This window comes from Amaranthus tricolor, chromosome 2 (genome assembly GCF_026212465.1).
Source record: "Amaranthus tricolor cultivar Red isolate AtriRed21 chromosome 2, ASM2621246v1, whole genome shotgun sequence".
In the NCBI taxonomy this organism is placed as follows: Eukaryota; Viridiplantae; Streptophyta; class Magnoliopsida; order Caryophyllales; family Amaranthaceae; genus Amaranthus; species Amaranthus tricolor.
Genome location: NC_080048.1, coordinates 39,397,983 through 39,418,646, shown reverse-complemented (window position 1 = coordinate 39,418,646; position 20,664 = coordinate 39,397,983). Strand labels below are relative to the sequence as shown.

Here is a 20,664-nt window from a genome sequence, read left to right as displayed (position 1 = left end):
TGTGCCCACTTTAGGTTGGAGTAGTAGTAAAGTTGTTGTTCATGCTTAACGTAAATAGGATTCATGTGACATTTTACAATATTTTACTTCAACATATTAATGATGTGACTTGAATTTGAAGGATTTTTCACTTTTTAGTCCGACTAATTTAATTAATTTATAACTCTATTTTCAGTTGAATTTTTAGGGTATTAAAAATGGAAAATGGTTGATTTTAGGATTAAAATTCATGTTTTGCTCCTTCACTCTTGATAATCAACACCAAACTTTAGACTAACATCAAGAATTACAACCAATATAAATTTATCAAATTTAATTAGTTTTCATAAATATAACCTTCCATATATTAATATTAAAACATAAAACATTGATATTTATTTTTAAAAAATTAAATTTATAGGTATTTTCCATAATCTCAAATAGGTTCAACTCGAGTTAGATCAAATTAATGAAAGAGTAGGCTACACCGAATTGAAATTTCTTTAGACATAGTAAAAGTGAGACACTGAGACTCTTCAAAATCAAAAACCAACTCTTTTGGATCAAATATTAGTTATTCTCAATACAAAACTTTTGATACAAATCACTACCAAAACCCATGGATTATTGACCTCCTATCGTTTCATAGCCTAAACGACCCTAAAAATTGCTTATACAGTTAAACCTGATTGAGCAGCGGCTGCAGCAGCGGCTTTAGCCTTGGGTTTCTCCACAACGATCGCTTGTGTAGTCAATACCATTCCGGCAACAGAAGAAGCATTCTGCAGGGCACATCTTGTCACCTTAGCAGGGTCGATCACACCAGACTCTACCAAGTTCTCGTACGTGTCGGTCATTGCATTATAACCGATTTCCCAGTCGCTTGACATCACCTTCTCTACGACCACCTCTCCTTCAACTCCAGCATTGTATGCAATCAGAGATGCTGGTGCTATTAGTGCCTGAACAAATGACGAGGCGCAATTAGAGTCCACAAGGAACAAAACATCACAATGGTCTGCAATCGGAAGAAAGTGTGAACCGCCTATACTAACTAACAATTGACTCATTGTAAAATGAAACATTTGAAGTACTGTGATCCCAGCAAGAAAGTCTTGGAACAGCTATATCATCGCCATAGTCCTAATATTGTATCCTGACTAGGGGTGTTGAATGGGCACGATAAGGGCCAGGCTGGGATTGAGTAAATATGGGTCGGGTTGGATAAAGGGCCCTTTAAACTAACTCGACTTTAAATGGTACAGGCTTTGAAAGCCCGGCCAGCCCAACACGACCCATTTTTATTACTAAATTATTTCAATCCCCATTTATCAATTTATGAGAATCAAATTATTATCATTTATAATAGTTAAATAGAAAAAAATATTAATAACCCCAATAACATTGTCATTTATAATATTCAAATTATAAATTAATTATACTATTTACAAAGGTCCGTTTCCGACCCTTATTGAGCCCTTTTATAGCCCGCTTCATTTTAATTATAGTAAATCCAGTACTAGTCCTGACCCAGTTTAGGCCCAGCCTTATGAGGGCTTAAAATGGAGGCGCAACCCATTGAACACCCCTAATCCTTAACTCTTCGTACGAAAATAGAAAAGAATCATACCTTCTGTACAATGTCAGCGCCCAAACGTTCATCAGCATCCTCCAGCTTTTCCTTGATAGCAGGAACAGAAGTTGAGAGATGGACGAGAGCAGCACCACCACCGGGCACAATACCCTCCTCTATGGCAGCAAAAGTAGCATTTTTTGCATCCTCAATTCGCAATTTACGATCCTCAAGCTCAGTCTCTGTGGCTGCACCAACCTTAATAACCGCAACACCTCCAGACAATTTCGCAATCCTCTCAGCGAGTTTTTCAGAATCATAGACTGAATCAGTCTCGAATAATTCTTTCTTAAGTTGCGCAATCCTAGCTTGAAGCTCATCTTTAGATGCAGCGTCAGCAATGAGGGTGGTTGAATCCTTAGTGACTGTAACCTTCCTTGCTATACCGAGCTGCTCAACGGATGTGTTCTCGACCAACAATCCTAAATCACTGGCCTGAAACTCCGCACCTGATTTACACAATTCACAATGATTAACGCTAGATGAAAAATCCGCAATAAAAGGAGATGTAGCCACAAGCAAACACCGAAGATCACAATTATCCTCTCCTAAACACATCCTCTTCAAACAATTCGGGTTTACATAGCTGGAAGTATCTAGGAAGTATTGCTAGAACATCAAGCTAGCTCGAAGAACAGGGACAGAGCAAAAATTGAAGGCCCGGAGCAATTTTAAAAAATGATATTTTTCTAACAACTTTGTATCTTTGAACACTTATATATTCTACGGAATATTGAGTACTCTAATTTTAAAAAATATGATATTTTTTATCATGTTGCTTAGAACCTCCCCTGTCCAAGGACTATATCCCACAACATAAATATTTATTTACCTGTCAGGATAGCAATATCTTGAAGCATGGCCTTTCTCCTCTCACCAAAACCCGGTGCTTTGATAGCGGCAACATTGATAATACCTCGTAGCTTGTTTACAACAAGTGTAGCCAATGCCTCACCGGTAACATCCTCGGCAATGATTAGCAAAGGAGCTCTCATTTGAGTAGTCTTTTCCAACAATGGGATAATGTCCTTTATTGCGGTGATCTTCTGGTCAGTAACCAAAACTCTGGCATTCTCAAATTCAACAATTGCTTTTTCGGGATTTGTAACAAATTGAGGAGAAATGTACCCTCTATCAATCTGCAAGGCAAGACAACTCGGATCATACATAAATATACACGGAAGAACAAAAATTGCAAGCATCTCCAAAGTTATGTAAGCTCCAAACCTCCATTCCTTCTTCAACTTCAACAGTAGTCTCAAATGATGATGATGACTCAATCGACAAAACACCATCTGGGCCGACTTTGTCAACAGCATCAGCAATCATAGTTCCAATCAAATCATCGTTACCAGCAGAAATGGAAGCAATAGCTGAAAACATAAAATGTTAACATGAGTCACATCTAGCACACGTTGCTAATAGGCCTGTGCAGTGCACCCTCGTTGGGGCCCCTGATCTGACCCTCTATAATAGGGGTTGTATATGGGGCCCAGTTTCTACTAGAGCCCAACCCAGCCTGTATCCGGCCCATTGCACAGGCCTAATTGCTAATAGCATGTAAAGACAACACAAGGGAATCAATAGAACATTTATTCCGGCATCCAGCAATACCTTTGATATCCTCACGACCATTGACAGGCCTTGCTTTCTTTTCAAGTTCCTCCACTAACCCTTGAATAGTTTTATCAATTCCTTTTTTCAAAGACACGGGGTTGGCACCAGAAGTAACACTCAGAAGACCCTGTTTAATAATCTCACGTGCAAGAACTGAAGCAGTTGTTGTTCCATCACCAGCAGAGTCATTAGTTTTGCTCGCAACCTTTTGATTCACCCACACAATAGAATCACATCTCAGAAATTATAGTGCAATACAATAATTCCCAGTACCTTAACCATTAAACAAAAGTTCAACCTCATAGAGGGAATAAAACATCATAGATCAATATATCATACCTCCCTAATTAAAGCAGCACCAGCATTCTCCATTGCATCAGCCAATTCAATAGCCCGAGCAATGGTAACTCCATCATTAACTACCTTAGGGCTTCCAAACTCATCTAAGACGACATTTCTCCCTAAAAAAAGTGGAACAATGATCCAAGTTCGAGAGTTATCATCATGTCAATAAAAAGCATTCAAAATAGCAATCCAACAATAATCCAGTGAATATTACGTCAAACTTTACACATGCTGTAAGGTGTTAAGTTGTGCTACACACATAATCCGTTGGAAAATAAAATCCAAAAAGAAATTTACCGCAGGAAGCAAAGCTTAGCCTGAATATGAACAACTATTCTATGATCTACGTATTTTTTGATTTAAATTCAATAACGCAAGAAATCAAATCAATGACTCCACATATGACAAAGAAATTAAGGGGAATGATACTCTAAAAGCAAGTCCCAAGAAGGCAAAAGAAACTATTTTGTTGAAAGGGTACAAGTTCAACTTTGCCAAGATAAGCTAACCAATCCAGTCAGCAAGTAAATGGTGTATACACCCTCATCGAGGAAGTCTCATATGTAGCCGTCCTATATTTAGGACATGGATAATGGGCCAGCCCACTATGTGATCAGTTTTAGACAGTCCTAAACAAGAATATGCGTACCCTCATCTACTGATTTAAACTCTCTCTAGTATGCTACAATGGGTATAATTCATATTTGTTGCTCTATTAACGTTTGGTTTAGAATAAGAATGAAAGAAATATGTTGACAAATGGAGAGGAGAACGAGTTTGTGGACGAAATCATAAGATTTATTGTGAATCTATTGCCAAAAACAGAAAAAAGCGGAATCAAAATGCAATTTTAAATAAAAATTTAGCAAATTTTAAAGAAAATAAAGACAATCCAAGAAAGAGAGCAACACAAGCTTCAATACTTGGTATTATGAGAAAAGACAAGAGTAAATACCTCTTGGACCAAGGGTAAGTCCAACGGCATCAGCAAGTTTGTCAATGCCAGCTTGAAGGGCAGCCCTTGAATTCTGGTCAAAGGCGATTTCCTTCGCGGAGGCTCTAACAACACACCGCCTGCTCGAAGTTTTATAGCTCACCTTCCGTGCTTGCTGAGGAATTGCTTTCGTCAAACACCCCTAAATTCATGGCATAACATAGTTACAGAAACAATAAAGTGGGATACATTGAACATTTTACTAACATGTACAACACAAAACAACCAAGATGATCACCAGAAAATTTGATTCCCCCAATCCTCAAACTTCAATTTAGCTTTTAAAACATCATACAAAACCAGCAAAATATTATAAAAAAAAACTACCCAATTCATTTAGAAATGATAAACATTTCCAATAAATTATCAGAAAAAATTGGTTCTACCCAGATAAACCCTATCTGATTAAAGAATAAAGACCCGATACAATTACGAGTTTCAATTCACTAAAGAGTTAAGGTACCATCAAATCTAGGTTATCAATTACTCAATGAACATACAAAAACTACAAGCGCAAAGCTTAACAATTGCTGAGAACAAAATTAACCGAAAAAAGCCTGGATTAGAAAACTAAACAATGAAAGCAATTACCTTTCTAGACGAGGAAAGAATAGAAGTGGTTGAAATAGCATTAGCAGAAGCCATTTTTGTTGGGATAATGAAAGCAAAAAGGGTAGAGAGAGAAAGATTAGGGGTTTGGTGTTAAAATGGTGCAGAGGGGAGGATAAGGAGCAGAAGATAGGGTTTTTAGGCTAGGGCTTAAGACTTGAGAGAGAAAATGATATAAACCCAACCCAAGAGTGAGGGTAGAGGTTCCAGAACTTTCCACCACTTCCAGAACCGTTGAGGCTCTACTTCCTTTGTTTTTTCTATAAAATATTTTGAAATGATTTTTTTGTATTCTTTTTACTACATGGAGACTGGAGTAGCAATTTTTGCTTAACTTTGCTTATGTTCATGGAGTAGCACTTTTTAATTGAACTTTTCATTGAAATTAAATTTTTATGTCTTATCAAAACTTAACCTTTTTTTTTTAATTATATCAAAACTCAACTTACTACCCATTTAAATATATAATTATTTATCTTTTTTAAATTAAAGGATATTATTAACCTATCAATAAATTACAAACTTAATTATAATACTCCACTAAAATATTAACTCATTCACTTTTTATAATGCTTGTGTTATTTTTCAAGGAGCAATGTCAGAGAAACATAGATGTATTGCTTATTTTATGAAATGAATGTTGAATTTTGAAGATAACAATTTTAAAAATTACTCCCTCCGTTCCTATTTGTTCTTCCTATTTGGGTATTTCACAAAGATTAAGAAAAAGAAAATCTTTGGTGGTAGTGAGTATTATTTTAATTATATAATAGTGGGAAGTAATGATTGTATTGGAAGTATGAGGTTGTAGTGGGTATTATTTTAATTAAATAGTAGTGTGAAGTAATGATTGTATTGGAAGTACGAGAGAGAAAATAATTATAAATAAAAGAAAATGGGTACATTAAAAGAAAAGGGGGATTTTAAGGGGTAAAAGTGAGATAAAAACTTTCTAAAAATAGAAAGTATTCTAAAGTGGAAGAACTTTTGAAACTACCCGTTATAGTAATGTGGAAGATCAAAAAGGAACGGAGGGAGTAGTAAATATGAAATGTTATAATCGCTCGTGAAAAGTTGAAAAACATGATTGTCGTTTTATGATACAAGTTAAAATCAAGGCTTATTCAAAATAAAATTTGCATTAAAATAAAAAATTACAAAGCACCAATAAATTTAGCCATTTAAAAATAGTGAATAAATCTGCTAAAAATGTCAGCAATTTTAAATATAGAATACTTAACAATACAAGCAAATGTATCTAAAATTGTTACCAATGCCAATGATCCTATACATAGATGATAGATATAACCACTAACTTAGGGCCTTTGTTATTGTGAAAGATTGAAAAAAATAAGATAAATAAACAATTTAATTCCGAATATAAGATTCGGGAAAACTTATGTCCCAAAATAAGCTTCCGTACATTCAAGCCTAGCCTCGGGTAAGTCGCTGTTAGTAACAGCGAATGAGGAGAAAAAAAAAATTGAAAGGGCCTAAGTCGCTGTTAGTAACAGCGACTTAAGGAGTTGACCAGTCAACCCCTTAAGTCGCTGTTACTAATAGCGATTTATAAAAAAAAAAAAAAAAAAAAAAATTTAAAATTTTAATAGTACTGAACTTGAAGTAGTTGTATTTTTTTGTTTTTGGAGCAGCTTGTTTTTTAACATTCAAACAATTATTTAATAGCAGATGAACTAACTATATAAACTTGTTATTGTTTGATTAATCTTCCGATGTGGGATTGTTTTCTGGAACACATCAAAATAAATGAAACCAAAAATTAGCTCATGAATAGAGCACCGATGTGGGACTAAGTTATTGAAGAGGAAGACCTCCACCATTGAAGAAGACCACTATTTGATAACTAAGTTATTGACTGTTGGGTTTGTCTACGAGGTATCAAAACCATGGCCCTCCGTGTTGAAAAACAGCAGGTAAAATTATGTACAATGCTATAAGATATAGTCGTATGTTGAGACTTGAAATGGATATGCACAAATGATATGAAACCAGCACCTAAAACATTATATCTACACTCTGATTACATGATTAATTGAGAAGTTCTATATTAGCTTTCTTGTTGTGAAATTGGTTCGACATGAATACAAGATTCTTATGGGAGTGTAATTGGTTGAAGGCATGATATGATACTTGATACATTTAACCGCTTGTTTATTTTGTACATGTCCGTTTGAGTATCATTTTGTCGAATTCAATAGAAATATAATAATTTTAAAAATTGACAAACTAAAAATTGATACCATTTTGTCTGATTTCAAATATTTGGTTTTTAATTTACAAAAAAACTGAGAACTAGATCAAAAAACGATAACAAATAAACCCAGTGTTCGCTGTTATTTTTTTCAATCAAAAAATCCATCCTATATGGACAATATACATCCTGTGAAAAAAGATGGAAAAAAAACACTTCATAAGAAAGAAATGCAATTAGAACCAGCACTAAATATATTTGTTGCAAAACCAACTATTAGCGGTTAGTAGTTACAAAGCCAATGTCACATAGTGGCAAATGACTATACAACTTGCACACTACGGGCTTCTACTCCTTAAAGCCCCAACTAGATTAAATTGTGAGGACGATAATAAAAATTTCCAAAGATAATGTCTTTAATCACTCATCATCAGATAAGCAAACTACATCTACATTAGAAGAAGATGAAGGTGGTTGTATATTTGTTGCCTCCTCAAATTGAGACAAGTCCCAAGAGTCGCAATTTCTCACGTTATCTGGCAAAGGAAGTACGTTGTTAGAAGGTTGATTAACGTCTCCTTCACGCAACTCAGTCGCACTTGACTGTAAACTAACTTGAGATGCCTTCCCCATCGAACCTTCAGATTGAACACGATGGTTTAATTGAGATAATGGTGGTTGTGGAGGTGGAGGTGGAGGTATTGGAAGTGACAGTGCTGTGGTAGACGTTGGATTGTTAGTTGGCTGTATGATGAACATACTATTTGAAGAAATGGCGCGTGGAGAAGATACAAAGGACTGATTGTGAGTGGATTCAGCAGGTGCTTCACGCCGAACTTGCTGCTGTTGTCTTGCAGTTGGTGCTGCAGGGTTCATACGTGCGATTCTGGATTGCGTCGAGAAGGTAGCAGGAGAAACACCGCGTACAGATTGCGGCGTAGTAGAAAATAAACCAGCAGGAAGAGAAGGTCTTGTATGATACGATTGAGAGGCACTCTGTATAGGATTGGAAGGCATACCTGAAATGTGAATTACTGTGAGAAGCATATCAAAATGGCATCACTAGAAAAGTTTGAAGCAAGGGACACTCCTAAGAATATGTCCCTTATTTCGATGGGACCAAAGATTTATAGTTATTTGGCTTCGGACTATAACGAATTATACTCCGTTAAAAATAGCTCATTAAATCATGTGCGTTAGATGTTTGATACCAAGGAGCAATCGAAAACAACCTTTGTTATCTCTAACAAGTAACATGAGTGAGGTTGCATACATCCAATCACCAAACGCTGCCTAGGTCGGAGCCATTTGATGGCACAGGTGTAATATGAAAAGAAAAAAATTAAATATGATTCTCCTTACTAAAACTCATCGTGTTTGATTTTATACCTAAACCTAGTTTGATAGTTATATACCTTGTTGGATTTTTGAAGATGCCTTGTAATCTGTGCATTTAGATCGAAAGGCTTCTGCCAATTTCTTGTTCATCATGACCTTGGTTTTATACAATTCAAGCTCATTCCTCTTGAGCAAAAATGATGACTCTGCCTCATTGAGCTTCTTCTCATATTTCATTCTAATTTGAGCAATGACTTCCTCAATTTCTTTATCACATTCTGTTTTCAGCTTCAACTTCTGCAAGGTGAAGTGGAGGATGATTATTAAGGAAAGCTGACAAATAATATGACAAAGAACAAGCGTGATGAGGAAAAATCAAGCACCAACCTCTCCTTCATGATTATGCATGATTAATTGCATCTCTCTATGTGCATTATCAAATTCAATTTCAAGAGGATCAGGAAAGGATGTTTGAGCCCGGGGGATAGCAGAAATAGGCACTTGTACTCTACTTGGGTGGCTTCCATGAGAAGTGACAACTCCAGGTATCGGTGCATAAGTTCCATTTGAGACATAATTTGTGTTAGTAGATTGATCAGCTGCCAACTGTGGAAGGGGCAGTGAAACAGCTTCACCTGATTGATTGCCACCATTGTGATCCTGATGAAGTGAGGTAGTGGTATACTCAGTAGAGTTATGATTTTCACTTGGCTGATTATCAAGTCTCCTATTTGGAGGAAAATCTATTTGATTGTTGTTGACCCACGCATCTAAAGAACATTCCATAGAACCGCTTGTTCTATCTTGCCGTACTGATACATGGTTGGAGTTTACTGGAGGTGTTTCATCTATGCCGAAAATATTGGGTATTCTAGTAGCATGCGACACTAGCTCTTCCACCCTATTACGAGAGTCATCTCCATGGCCCTGACCAAATAATAATAGCCTATTAAATAAAAGATAGTTAACCATGAACTAATAAGGAGAAGCAGATTGCTTTGATAAAGAGCATAGACAAAAAAAAAAACTAGTCCATCATACTACAATTGTGCACAAACCAGCGGATTTTCATAGACAATCAGAAGAAACAAAGACATTGGCCAACGACCCACCAGAAAATGGAAAGTATTGCGTACAACTATTTTCTATTTTCCTTCACACTATTGAAGAGGGAGAATAAGAAAGTCCACATTCAGTTAGAAAACACAAACAACACTAAGAACATTTCATTTGATCAGTAATTACACTTATCTATCAATTGAAGAGCTCAAAAAAATAAGCCATAGTGTTGTGAAAGCAAAAACAATCACAAAATTTTAACAACTTTTTGACAAAAACACAATGTGAAAGACATGGTGTTTTCCCATTTCTCCCGTTATTCTTCTCTCTTCAAGTTTTGATATTTTAATGAATACACCAGAAATTTGCTCATATTGTTAAGACTCCTCTAATGACTTGTCTCCTAACAAACACCAGTAAGGTAGCCATTTACACAAGGCTTTCTACCAGATGAAAAATTATTCTACAGACGGAAATTTAGGAGAATCAGAAAGACGATAAAAACCTGGAGTAGAAATTTGAGCAGAGTAACTTTGACATCAAAACATTTAAGAGATAGGAAATCAGTAAACCTGGGTCGTATCAGAAGTAAGTTGCTGTTTGGAGGAGCTAGCTTCATTAATTTGATCTCTCACTAGAGCACTTGAGCTATCTGCTATCACATCATCCGTTGAATTGGTATCTTTATCAGTCTGTCCAGTAGAAGAAGCACACAGCTGTTCTGGTCGACACGTTCCAGTGCCATCACCCTTCAGAGCTGCTATGTTCTCCGAAGCATTTATAGAATCATCAATCTCACAGGTCAGTCTCTGTGTACTTGAGTTCTCCATATCCTCACGCAACGCAGAAACTATTGATTCCGTAACATCCATGGTTGCCTTAGATGCTTCTCTCTCCGAATCTTGCTGCGTTGGAAAATTTCCATTAATCGAAACTGTTCCATTTGAATTTTTATCCAACACAATAGGTTCTGCAACTTGAGATTTGACCCCATTCTGACCATCAGACTCCTCCGGCACCTTATGGTGACTCAAGGATTTAACTCGTTCCATATGACCAGCTATCTTCTCCTGTTCAGCATTTCTTTCAATCTGATGCCTAGCTTCCAGTTCTTTGCGGCGAATTGAAATTTTCCTCTCTAGCTCTTCCATCTTCTTAGCATAATCTTTATCCAAGGCCCTCAACTTATCAATTCCAACTGAAGAGTTGGCATGCGTAGCACGGATAAAGGCTGACTCCACTTTACACCTTTTTTCTAGCTTCATCCTCTCATCCTCAAAGGATTTTTCAAATTTCTCGAGTTCTTCATCATGCTTTTCCCTCAGCTTCTCCATTTTCTTGTTACATGCCCTTTCGACCTTCTTCATATATTTCTCAAAACCATTCTCTGTTTTAGGCCTAGAAAGTTCCAATTTCAGTTTTAACTTTGAATATATATCTTCAGCCTCATTTCCTGAACAATTGAAACCCATCCTTTCTCTAGCGATGCTGAGAGACGATTTGTGATCAACTTTATTCTTCAGCTCCTCCATTGCAGTCCAACACTATCCAACATGAAAGTGTGCAAACAGAACAACATTTATTCAAAGTCTAAGATACCAAAAAGAAAAGAATGATTGCTAAAAACTAGCAGAATCATTAATATTAATATTCATAATAATGTAAAACCGAAAAAGGACTTCTTCGAAAGGGTGATCGAATCCCTTAATTAAACAGAAGAACAGAGAGCAACGAGAGGATGCCGTCCACAAATAAAAAAAAAATTAAACAATGAAAACATAACATCGAAGACAATGATGAAAAATAATGTGTGTACCAAATATATATCAGTAAAGTGATAACTAGAAGAGTAAACAGTTCTCATGAAGCATCTGTACAGGAATTCTCTACAGAAATAACAATACAAAGTAAAAGGAGGCAATACATACCACTGATAGTAGGAACGCCTGTAATGTAGTCTCAGGTTCTCTCATGACACGATAATGCTTGACAAGAAATTCAAGAAATTCAAGAGCTAATTTTTTCCCATCATCCTGTGGAATGTTCAAACAAAGTAAAAAACTAACATTTTTAAAGTCAAGTAATTCAGTTGAAATATGAATTAATAGTCATATACAGGTAGATTGCACAAACCTATACGATTAGAAAACATGTTGAGTATAGTCATAGTAAACAAACATCCAAGTATATCCATGATATAGAAATCAATATCATTAAGTTTGATATAAGACTATAACAGCATAAACATCCAACCGGATCCAGACTCATGCAAACTAGAACCTGCTCCACTCTATAATATTGTATTTCCTCAATATTTTAATACTTGGACCATTGTGCAGTTCAGTGTTCATAGAAGAGGAAGATACATGTTGGGTGAGGACCATGTGGCCAAAGGTTGCTGATGAGATTCACTGTATCACACAATTAAGGTGTTTCCAGTTTAAATATGGGAGAGCATATGATAGTGTTAGTTGATCGATGAAACATTCTTGATATCATTCTAGAAAACAAGAGATTTGGCTACTACATCATGTCTATCTAAAATCCATATCATCAGTTCATCACTTAGACTTGATAAATGGAGCCTCTGGGATGTTGTCTTTTCGTCTCGGAGACAGTCAGGATTTGATGATCTCGTATTTAAATGATTCAAAAGAACTCCAATCGTCCATCTAATACACTTCGACAACAATTTTTGATTCTAATAAATTAAAGATACTTTTCACTATGTTACAAATAGTAGCAAAGTTTTCTGGTATGGAAAACCAACCTTAAAAGGAAGTTTAGCTAGGATTATGTATGCTTGATTCTTCTATTGAGATATTATGTCTAGTACAAAGTTGGGATCTGGATAATCAAGGGTGGCTTTTTAGATATATGCCAAGAGGAGTTAGCATTGCACATTGGGACGCTTTTGGGAACAAGTAATATGAATATTAAGAGAGGAAAAGAGAGCTGGATTTACTCAAGGCTATCAAAATAGGGATTTAGCAATGAATCAGAAAAGGTTGTCATAAGTGTTCTTCCCAGCAAATAGAAAATGATTGAGAACATATGCCTATCACTATGGGCCAAAGAAAGGATTACATGCTTTAAAGTTATTCATTATGTTATCAATATCCATTCAATCAACCATATTCCAATTGAATCAGAAATTATTTTATTTAACGCATACCTTAAGCAGCAGAACTTCACAAAGGCGTGTCATAATTGGCTTTAAAAATTCAAAAAGACCCCTTTGTTCGTTATGCACATTTTTAACCTCATCAAGCTCAGCAACATCAGTACCATTGGTGAGATCAGACAAACCAATGTCTTTTTGAGGATCAGGGTTTGTGTTTGGCAATGTTCCTGAGTTACTGGTAGGAGCCGTTCCAGATTTTTCTACAGTAAAGATTAACATTCAAATTTTGTAGAAGAAAAGTTAAAAAGATTGAAGTTAAAAGTCCACCATAGCAATAAGAAAACCCATACCATGATGTTCCTTGCTCCCAGAATTTTTATTTTCTAGCCTTGACTCAGCTTGCCAAGAAGAAGAATCTACCTTAGTGCTATCCATCTTTTTACGTCTCTTTGTTGCTTCATCATTTTGAGCTTCTGATGGTAACTCCTCAAAGTAATGAACGCGCTTTCTATTCCTCTGGGGTGAACCTGGAAGAAACCTCCACTGAAGTTTCTTTCCTTCAAATAGATTTGTCCAAAAATCTTGTGATCGGATTCCTTCATCTAGCTCAATTTTCTTCTCTCCAATCAAGGGTATACACTTGAGATAACTTCCAGCACTCTGACGAGCTACTGATATATACTTGGTTGGCCTTTTATGATTTTTGAAAAGATAGGTGATCTCTTGACTAACATCAGCCAAAACTTTAGATCCATATGCAATTTTGTCTTTGCAGTAAGTAAAACTCTCATGATGAAACTCATCTAGCCTTGAAAACAAGTACGAGGAACCCCACATCAAGAGAGTGTGACTAGAACTTGGACTAATATTTTGCAGAGTGCTGTCAAGTATCACATCATTCTTTGCAAGGATAAGAACTTTCTCTTCAACAGTATACGGACAATACAAGCGAAAGACTTTGATCTGCTCAAGCTTTGAATCTATATTGATCTTTTGTAGTGCCTTTAGATCATTAAGAGGATTCCAATCACTGTCAAATATAATAACAGCATCTACCAATGACAGTTTAATGGATGGACTGCAAGCTCGTGTCTCCAGTAAAAGAAAGAATCTCTCTTTCAAACTGTTGAATTGGTTGCAAGCAGTCTGCTTTTTGGAAGGGACTAATCCACTTTCAACATGTTCATAAGAGTCTGAACCGAATCGCCAACTAAGAAAATCATCAAGAATATTTCCTGTGATGTCTCTTCCAGAACCACCTGTTTGCTACCAAATGCCAAAAAATATCACCCAGATGAGAAGACTATACATAAATCATATATGTTCAAAAGTAAATTTTTTGAACTAATAAAGTTAAAAGGCTTAAATATGAACTAATGCTTAAAAAGGTTTACTTATATCAATAGAAATTTACTTAAGAAATAAAATAGAATACTTCCTATTGAAAAATAGATGTTGAGATTTAGTCCTCATGTTCTCATACACGAGTAGCTTTCATGTAAACTTTTCAACACTTGCAATGCAATTCATTTTTTTAAGAAGACATTTCAGGTATAACCAACATATAATTCCCTTGGATAATAATTCCAGAAACACTTGCATAGCTATTACTACGCCTTTCATCCCCAAGTGTTTGCTCCAAATACCACTTTTGGGTGTCCCTTTGATTGTTAAAATACTTTTGAATGTCAGATCACCAATTTTCTCTATATCTCACTTTCCTCCCACTTGTCTTACCCTACTTATTGCCAATGTGTTTCAAACAATCAATCCTCTTCCTATGGGGCAATCTTATAGGAGGAGTATTCATCCACCAACTTTGTGCCATATAACATGCTATATAAACTAAGACTATTTCCATATAGGCTATTACATTAGAACTTCACATAACAATTCCATCCACTTGATCTCTCTTTGAGCTACCAGTTTTACAAGAAAACAATTTAGTTTAGCGGATCCAGTCTGTAGTTTATAATCAAAAATTGTAAAATACCAGAGGTATCTTATGGGGAATAAAGCATAATCTGCAAACAATTGAATTGCAATACAGCAAAATATCATATAATTGACAAAGTAACGTACCTGGAAAAGGATAAGAACTTTCCTTTCTTGATTCTTCAACTCCGAGAGGAGTTTTTCAAGAAGATGTAGCTTGCCACTAGCTCTAATACCCAAATCCATCACAGCATCAGCACCACCGGAAAGACCTTCAGTTAGAGATAATTGCAATTTTGGATCCACAATATAAGGATGGTCACAGCACTGAAAATTAAAAACTTCAAGTCAAGATCCGTTAGACTGTTACAACATACATATGGACCCTCCTCTCTAAACCCCAGACAGAGCAGGTGTGACTGTATAACAGACCAAACCTTCAGATGTATTAAGGTAACTTGCATATCAACAACATTTTTACAAAGCCTCATGCCACTAAAGCAAGGGAGAAAGATGTACACAACCTTACCTTTGTAATAGCAAAGGTGTTAATTTTGGTTGACACTCGATGGCAAAGACCACATAATACTTTCTTATATAAGGCGTGGTACAATGAACAAATTGCTCCAGGAAAATAGAATACATAGCCCAAGGGCTATGTACAAACAGCTATAAGAAATATTAAGCAACAAATACACCAATTGGCTTGTTATCATAAATTACCAACTTAGACCATTTTTTGTAATATAATTAATATGTAATTCTTACACATAGCCCTTAGGGCTAAATATATCATAATTTAATACTTTATTGTAAAAATGACTATTATAAATAAGCACATCAACATAACATTAAAGTAAATACTCATGTCTTGTGATATCTAACCTTCCGTAATGAAATAAGAATTTCACGTAGGGAGCCCATTGGATCATTCTTTGAAAATGTGCGAAGTTCAGATGATTTTGAAAATATAGAATAACAGTACTGTTCAAGCTGGAGATTGGAGATCTCTACAGGAACCCAGTATTCAATAAACCTTGCAAAAATAATGGAAGATGACAATTTATCCTTCAAATCATCAAAATCTCCATTCAAATTGGCAGCTGGTTCGGTAATTTGACTGAAACTACAACCAGGCCCCAGCAAAGACAAAATTTTGATATACTCATCAGCATTGTCCTGTAAAATCAACACTATTATCAGCAAAATGAATGGAGATAGAATCCAATTTTAGCTCTGTTTTCAGAAAAAAATTAAATGTACCTCCAATTGTGCATTTATAGAGAGTAATCTCCAACCAGTAGTCAAATTCCTGATACAACCAGAATAAGCCATTATAGAGGACTGCTGGCAGTCATCAACAATTACAGCTTCCCATTCAATGCCTATCAACTCCTCAACATCCTGTATGAATATCATCATCCTTAATATCTTATTATATAATTCCACCAAGATACATGGAAAATATTATAACAAATAAAACCTACTAAGTAACAAATCTCAACTCAATCACAAATAGATTAGATCCATCTTACATTCTAACCTCCAAGTCCAAAATGACAAAGCAATGATAGAACTCACAAACAAAAAGAGCTTAGAAACATATCATATTAGTCATTGCTACATAGCTGTGAACCAAATAACAGTTTCCCCAAACTATTGATGTCTATATCCCATTACCAGACACTTTATGACGACAAATTGACCATATTGCATAACTGAGAATGATGCAGAAAAACTGTTTGCAACATCATTTTAAAGAAGAAAATTAAGGAAGAAATGGTGCAATAGCAACTATCATCTATCCCATAAACAGATAACTACAAAATTTCGAAAGCAAAATTAAGTTGCTGAAATGTAGTGCACAGCAAAGGAATTTATGCAAACATTCAAACTTGAAGATACTTCAGTAGAGCCCATGCAAATTTAGATACGAGAAGAGAAAGGCATATCAATAAAACAACCATAATCAATTTGCATTACAAGCAAACAACTCCTAAGCTAAGAAAGACACATGATACTTCAGTAGAGCCCATGCAAATTTAAATACGAGCAGGGAAACGCACATAAATACAATAACCATGATCAATTTGCATTACAAGCAAACAACTCCTAAGCTAGCTAAGACATGACAAAAGGTCATGATATAAGGAAATAAACTCTTTGTTGGTAACGACAAGATTGCGTACATCAAAAACACTTTGTTGGTAAAGATTTGAGTAACGGGATGTAGTCATGATATAGGAAAATAAACTCTTTGTTAGTAAGGATTAGAGTAATGGGATGTACTCATGATATAGGAAATCATAAACACTTGAAAGACAACAATTTAGGATTGATGTCTCAACCTCAAAAATGTAAGCCAAGAGGGGGAAAAAACAAACGATAAAGACCAATTTACTTATTGAAAAGATCTAGAATCCTTATATTACTCTATATATGTATTCTTGGATCAGCCTTGAAATCACCTTTAAAAACTCCTCTTGGATGAATACATACAATTACACATAACCACATACCTCGGCAATAGCTTCAGGACTAGATAAAAGTACTTGGAACATCACTTGGTCACCTTCATAGAACTCCAGACTTCTTATTATATTACGTGCATTCGCACTTCCACCATAAACCACAACATTGATAGACGATGCCAAGTGCACAAACTCATCCTCCCAGGAAGACAGAGATGCGTGAGAAGTAATGATCAGAAAAGGCCGATGGACATTTGTCACTAATGAAGAAATAAAATGTATCACTTTCACAATTCGATCCTGCATAAAACAAATCAGAAAGGTAATAAACTCCAAAAATCATGAGTGAGACTTCAAGGATTCCAAGGTAAAATGAACAAGTAGTGATAGGAAAATTAAACCAGCAGTAGAACAAAGCCTTCAGCAAACATTTCAGTGCATCATAACGATTCTTACGGCTGAAAAAACTTATAGAACACGACAGCAAGAATTTAAAACACATAGAACAACCACCAAAAAGGCACCCTCCATGGGAATTTCATCAAAATCCTCCCATCTCCAATAAGCCAACAATGATGTGGCATTGATGGATGAAGGGAAATGGCTAAAGGCGGACGATCAGACACCTTCCCCTTTAAAGGTTAAATGTGCATCCCTTAACATTATCCAAGTAACTCAATGGCTCAATTTTCAGATCTAGCTTCCATCAAGAAAAGACTGCAAATTATGTAAAAATATTGACAACGGAGTCATTCCTAACAGTGACGTACTAGCTTTGGGTGTTAGTATTTGAGAAGTGTCAGAGTAGTGATTAATGAAACGGGTTAGGTTCGGGTCAAGTGGTTTTACAACCCGGTTATATAGCACACGAACATGACCTAACCTGGCCTAATCATAACCACAGATTTCAGGTCGGATACGGGTTGGATTTAAGAATGACAAGGCAATATGTAAGTGACTAGGTGTAGCAGACTAGCAGTAGCACTAACATACGGCTGAAAGAATTGAAAAGTAGTGGTACATTGTTCAATCACAAGAGCAAACAAGAACAGAGGAGAAGAATAAGTAATAACAAAAAAGGGGGAGAAAAGGATTAATTTCTTAGTGGTAACTGCATGTTTCTAAAGATGTCGCAGTAATTCATATACGACACGAAAAAATGGAAAATTATTAGTACATTTGTTCAATCAGAAGAGGGTACAAAAAGGACCTAAACAAGGAATAATCAAGAGTGGTAAATGTGTGTTTCCAAAGTACAAAATTAAACTAAAGAAGAATGTATAGCAAATAAAGTGATTAGTGGTCAGTGCTAGATTGATACTATAGTCACCAGCCGGAAGCTTAGTTTTAAAAAGCGTGCCTAGCTTTGCGCCTTGACCTTAGGCTCAAAGCGTCTCCTCTAGGTGAGTCAAAGCCCACTCCAAGAGTCGTTCGCCTTGGGCGCCTCGATGCACTTAGCGACTTGTCCACCGGTGCGCTTCCTAGTTGGAGGGGAAATTAACTTATGTTGTTTGTTTGAAAAAGAAATAACACTTGAAACCCAAATTTAATTGAAAAATGAAGTTCAAGAAACCATTGCTTCTTTATAAAAACAAAAGGCACGTGAAAAAGAACAAAATAATTTTGGGTATTCTTCATATTCTCATTATGATAGTTATGTGATAAAGTGGTGATTACAGCATAGATAATGAATGTTTTCAAGTTTGTTGATACTAAAATATGAATGTTATTTTTAAGTAATATAAATATATATGTATTTCAAAATTAATTTTTAAGCTTTTTAGGGAAAAAGGGTGTCTCGCTAAAAAAGCTCACCCCTTCGCTCAGCGCTAAGGCTCAAAGGATCTTTTGCACCTTTGTGCGTCTTGCACTTTTTAAAAATAAGGCCAAAAACCATAAAGTTGACCTAGTTCCCACAAATTTTGGTCCTTGATACAAGGATCTACAATTGCCACATAAACAACAGCAAATAACCACCAACTATCCAAAGTCCAAACAGAAAATGCACATCAGTGGATCACCAACGACTGCCAAGAAAGAATATGCAGAGATGTAAAGGAAAGGTTTGAGAGGAGCAGAAAGAGCGACAGGTAGTAATGGTGAAGCCGTGAGGGACATGCGTTTTCAAAAACAAAATTTACAAAACCATTAAAAGTGGTGCTGGTTATGTTTTGACAACGTAATTGCAAAAAAAATTATTATTTACAACACAATCGAATAAGTTTCATTTCAAATTTTATCTCCTGAAAACAGAACATGTCTGGTGCTTCTACACCAGCTGCTAGAAGTGCACGCCTTTCCTCACCTTCAGAAATGGTCCAGTAAAAGTGAATTTTATAGTGGCTCAATGCTCTAAGCACCTAGGCGTGCTTTTTAAAAGTACAAGGAGAGCCATTGATGATTCCAACATCATATAAGTTCAGTGTTGAAGTATCCAGACACTAATCAAAATCACACTAGTATAACTAAAAATTACAAACATATTAGCTTCATATACTCTGCACAAAAGATAAAAGATAGCCCTTTTGACCAAAATGCTTTTCCAATATCCTCAACCATATGGACCAAAAATAATTGCTTAAATCTTACAAGACGACCTCGGATAGAAAAGTAAATACAATGTTCATGCTTCATCAGGCAATCAAAATCAACAAAAAGTCATATAGCCCTCTTGATCTGGATGTTTTTCCGATATTCCTAACCATATGTGTGATACCCCGAATTGAACTTTAAAAAGGATTGATAGACTACCGATATTAACAAGGTGCATCTTCTTTTCAAAGGAGCTCATTTTCTAAAAGCTATGCAGTTAAATGTGCTTGGTGAAGAGCAATCGTAGGATGGGTGACCTTTTAGGAAGTTTTCCAGGGTGCCCACGAGCTTAGATTGAAGAGGCGCGAGGCGCACCAAGGCGCAAAAGGCCTTTTTTTTCAAGGCGAAAGGCGAAGGCATGGGCTTTTCATATGCGAGGCGCAAAATTTCTCTAAAAGGCTCCAAAGTAAATTTGAAAACATATTTATTAGTTAAAACAACATGAAGTTCATATTATTACAACATACAAGTCAGATAAACACTACTTATTCATTATTCTTTTGACTAATATGTAAAACAACTTAGAGATTAAATGAATCATCATTGTAATAAAAGATAGGAGTAGAAGTATAAAAAGAAAAAAAAAGAAAAATAGAAAAAAGAAATCCAAGCATTATAAAATAAAATATGAAGAAACGAGAGAAAGGAAGAAAAACATAAAGAGATAGAAGCATTCGAAATCAGAAAGAAATAAGAAGAATAGAGACAAAATAGAACAAAGAAGAAAGCAGAAGAAGAATGGCGACGCACTTGAAA

At 35.7% G+C, this 20,664-nt stretch overlaps 2 protein-coding genes across 4 annotated transcripts in view; both read right to left on the bottom strand.

Annotated features, from left to right (window-relative positions):
* Window positions 1-514: 514 nt before the first annotated feature.
* Window positions 515-5,460, bottom strand: LOC130805976 (ruBisCO large subunit-binding protein subunit alpha). Its single transcript, XM_057670844.1, has 8 exons — window positions 5,160-5,460; window positions 4,530-4,710; window positions 3,569-3,690; window positions 3,227-3,434; window positions 2,840-2,985; window positions 2,445-2,751; window positions 1,610-2,061; window positions 515-941 (listed from the first exon to the last, which is right to left on the bottom strand). The coding sequence occupies exons 1-8, from the start codon at window positions 5,211-5,213 to the stop codon at window positions 651-653; spliced, it is 1,761 nt and encodes a 586-aa protein (XP_057526827.1). The 5' UTR covers window positions 5,214-5,460; the 3' UTR covers window positions 515-650.
* Window positions 5,461-7,611: 2,151 nt separating this feature from the next.
* Window positions 7,612-20,664, bottom strand: part of LOC130805975 (uncharacterized) — a 29,146-nt gene continuing 16,093 nt past the window's right edge. For all 3 annotated transcript variants that reach the window (XM_057670841.1, XM_057670843.1, XM_057670842.1), the window contains exons 10-20: window positions 17,365-17,616; window positions 16,109-16,249; window positions 15,731-16,024; window positions 14,993-15,172; window positions 13,261-14,176; window positions 12,962-13,170; window positions 11,715-11,819; window positions 10,359-11,330; window positions 9,115-9,654; window positions 8,805-9,024; window positions 7,612-8,408 (exon numbers count right to left, since the gene is read on the bottom strand). In XM_057670841.1, coding sequence (XP_057526824.1) covers window positions 7,810-8,408; window positions 8,805-9,024; window positions 9,115-9,654; window positions 10,359-11,330; window positions 11,715-11,819; window positions 12,962-13,170; window positions 13,261-14,176; window positions 14,993-15,172; window positions 15,731-16,024; window positions 16,109-16,249; window positions 17,365-17,616 — 4,428 coding nt within the window. In that variant the 3' untranslated portion in view covers window positions 7,612-7,809. The remainder of the gene's footprint in view (window positions 8,409-8,804; window positions 9,025-9,114; window positions 9,655-10,358; window positions 11,331-11,714; window positions 11,820-12,961; window positions 13,171-13,260; window positions 14,177-14,992; window positions 15,173-15,730; window positions 16,025-16,108; window positions 16,250-17,364; window positions 17,617-20,664) is intronic.

Bases quoted from the DNA above. Each gene is read 5' to 3' on its own strand.
- LOC130805976 (XM_057670844.1), bottom strand. From the start codon at position 5,213: ATGGCTTCTGCTAATGCTATTTCAACCACTTCTATTCTTTCCTCGTCT. The intron at 2,752-2,839 runs GTTTGGAGCTTA...CTTGCCTTGCAG, and splicing joins AAGTTGAAGAAGGAATGGAG to ATTGATAGAGGGTACATTTC. The intron at 2,062-2,444 runs GTAAATAAATAT...TGTGTAAATCAG, and splicing joins AGATATTGCTATCCTGACAG to GTGCGGAGTTTCAGGCCAGT.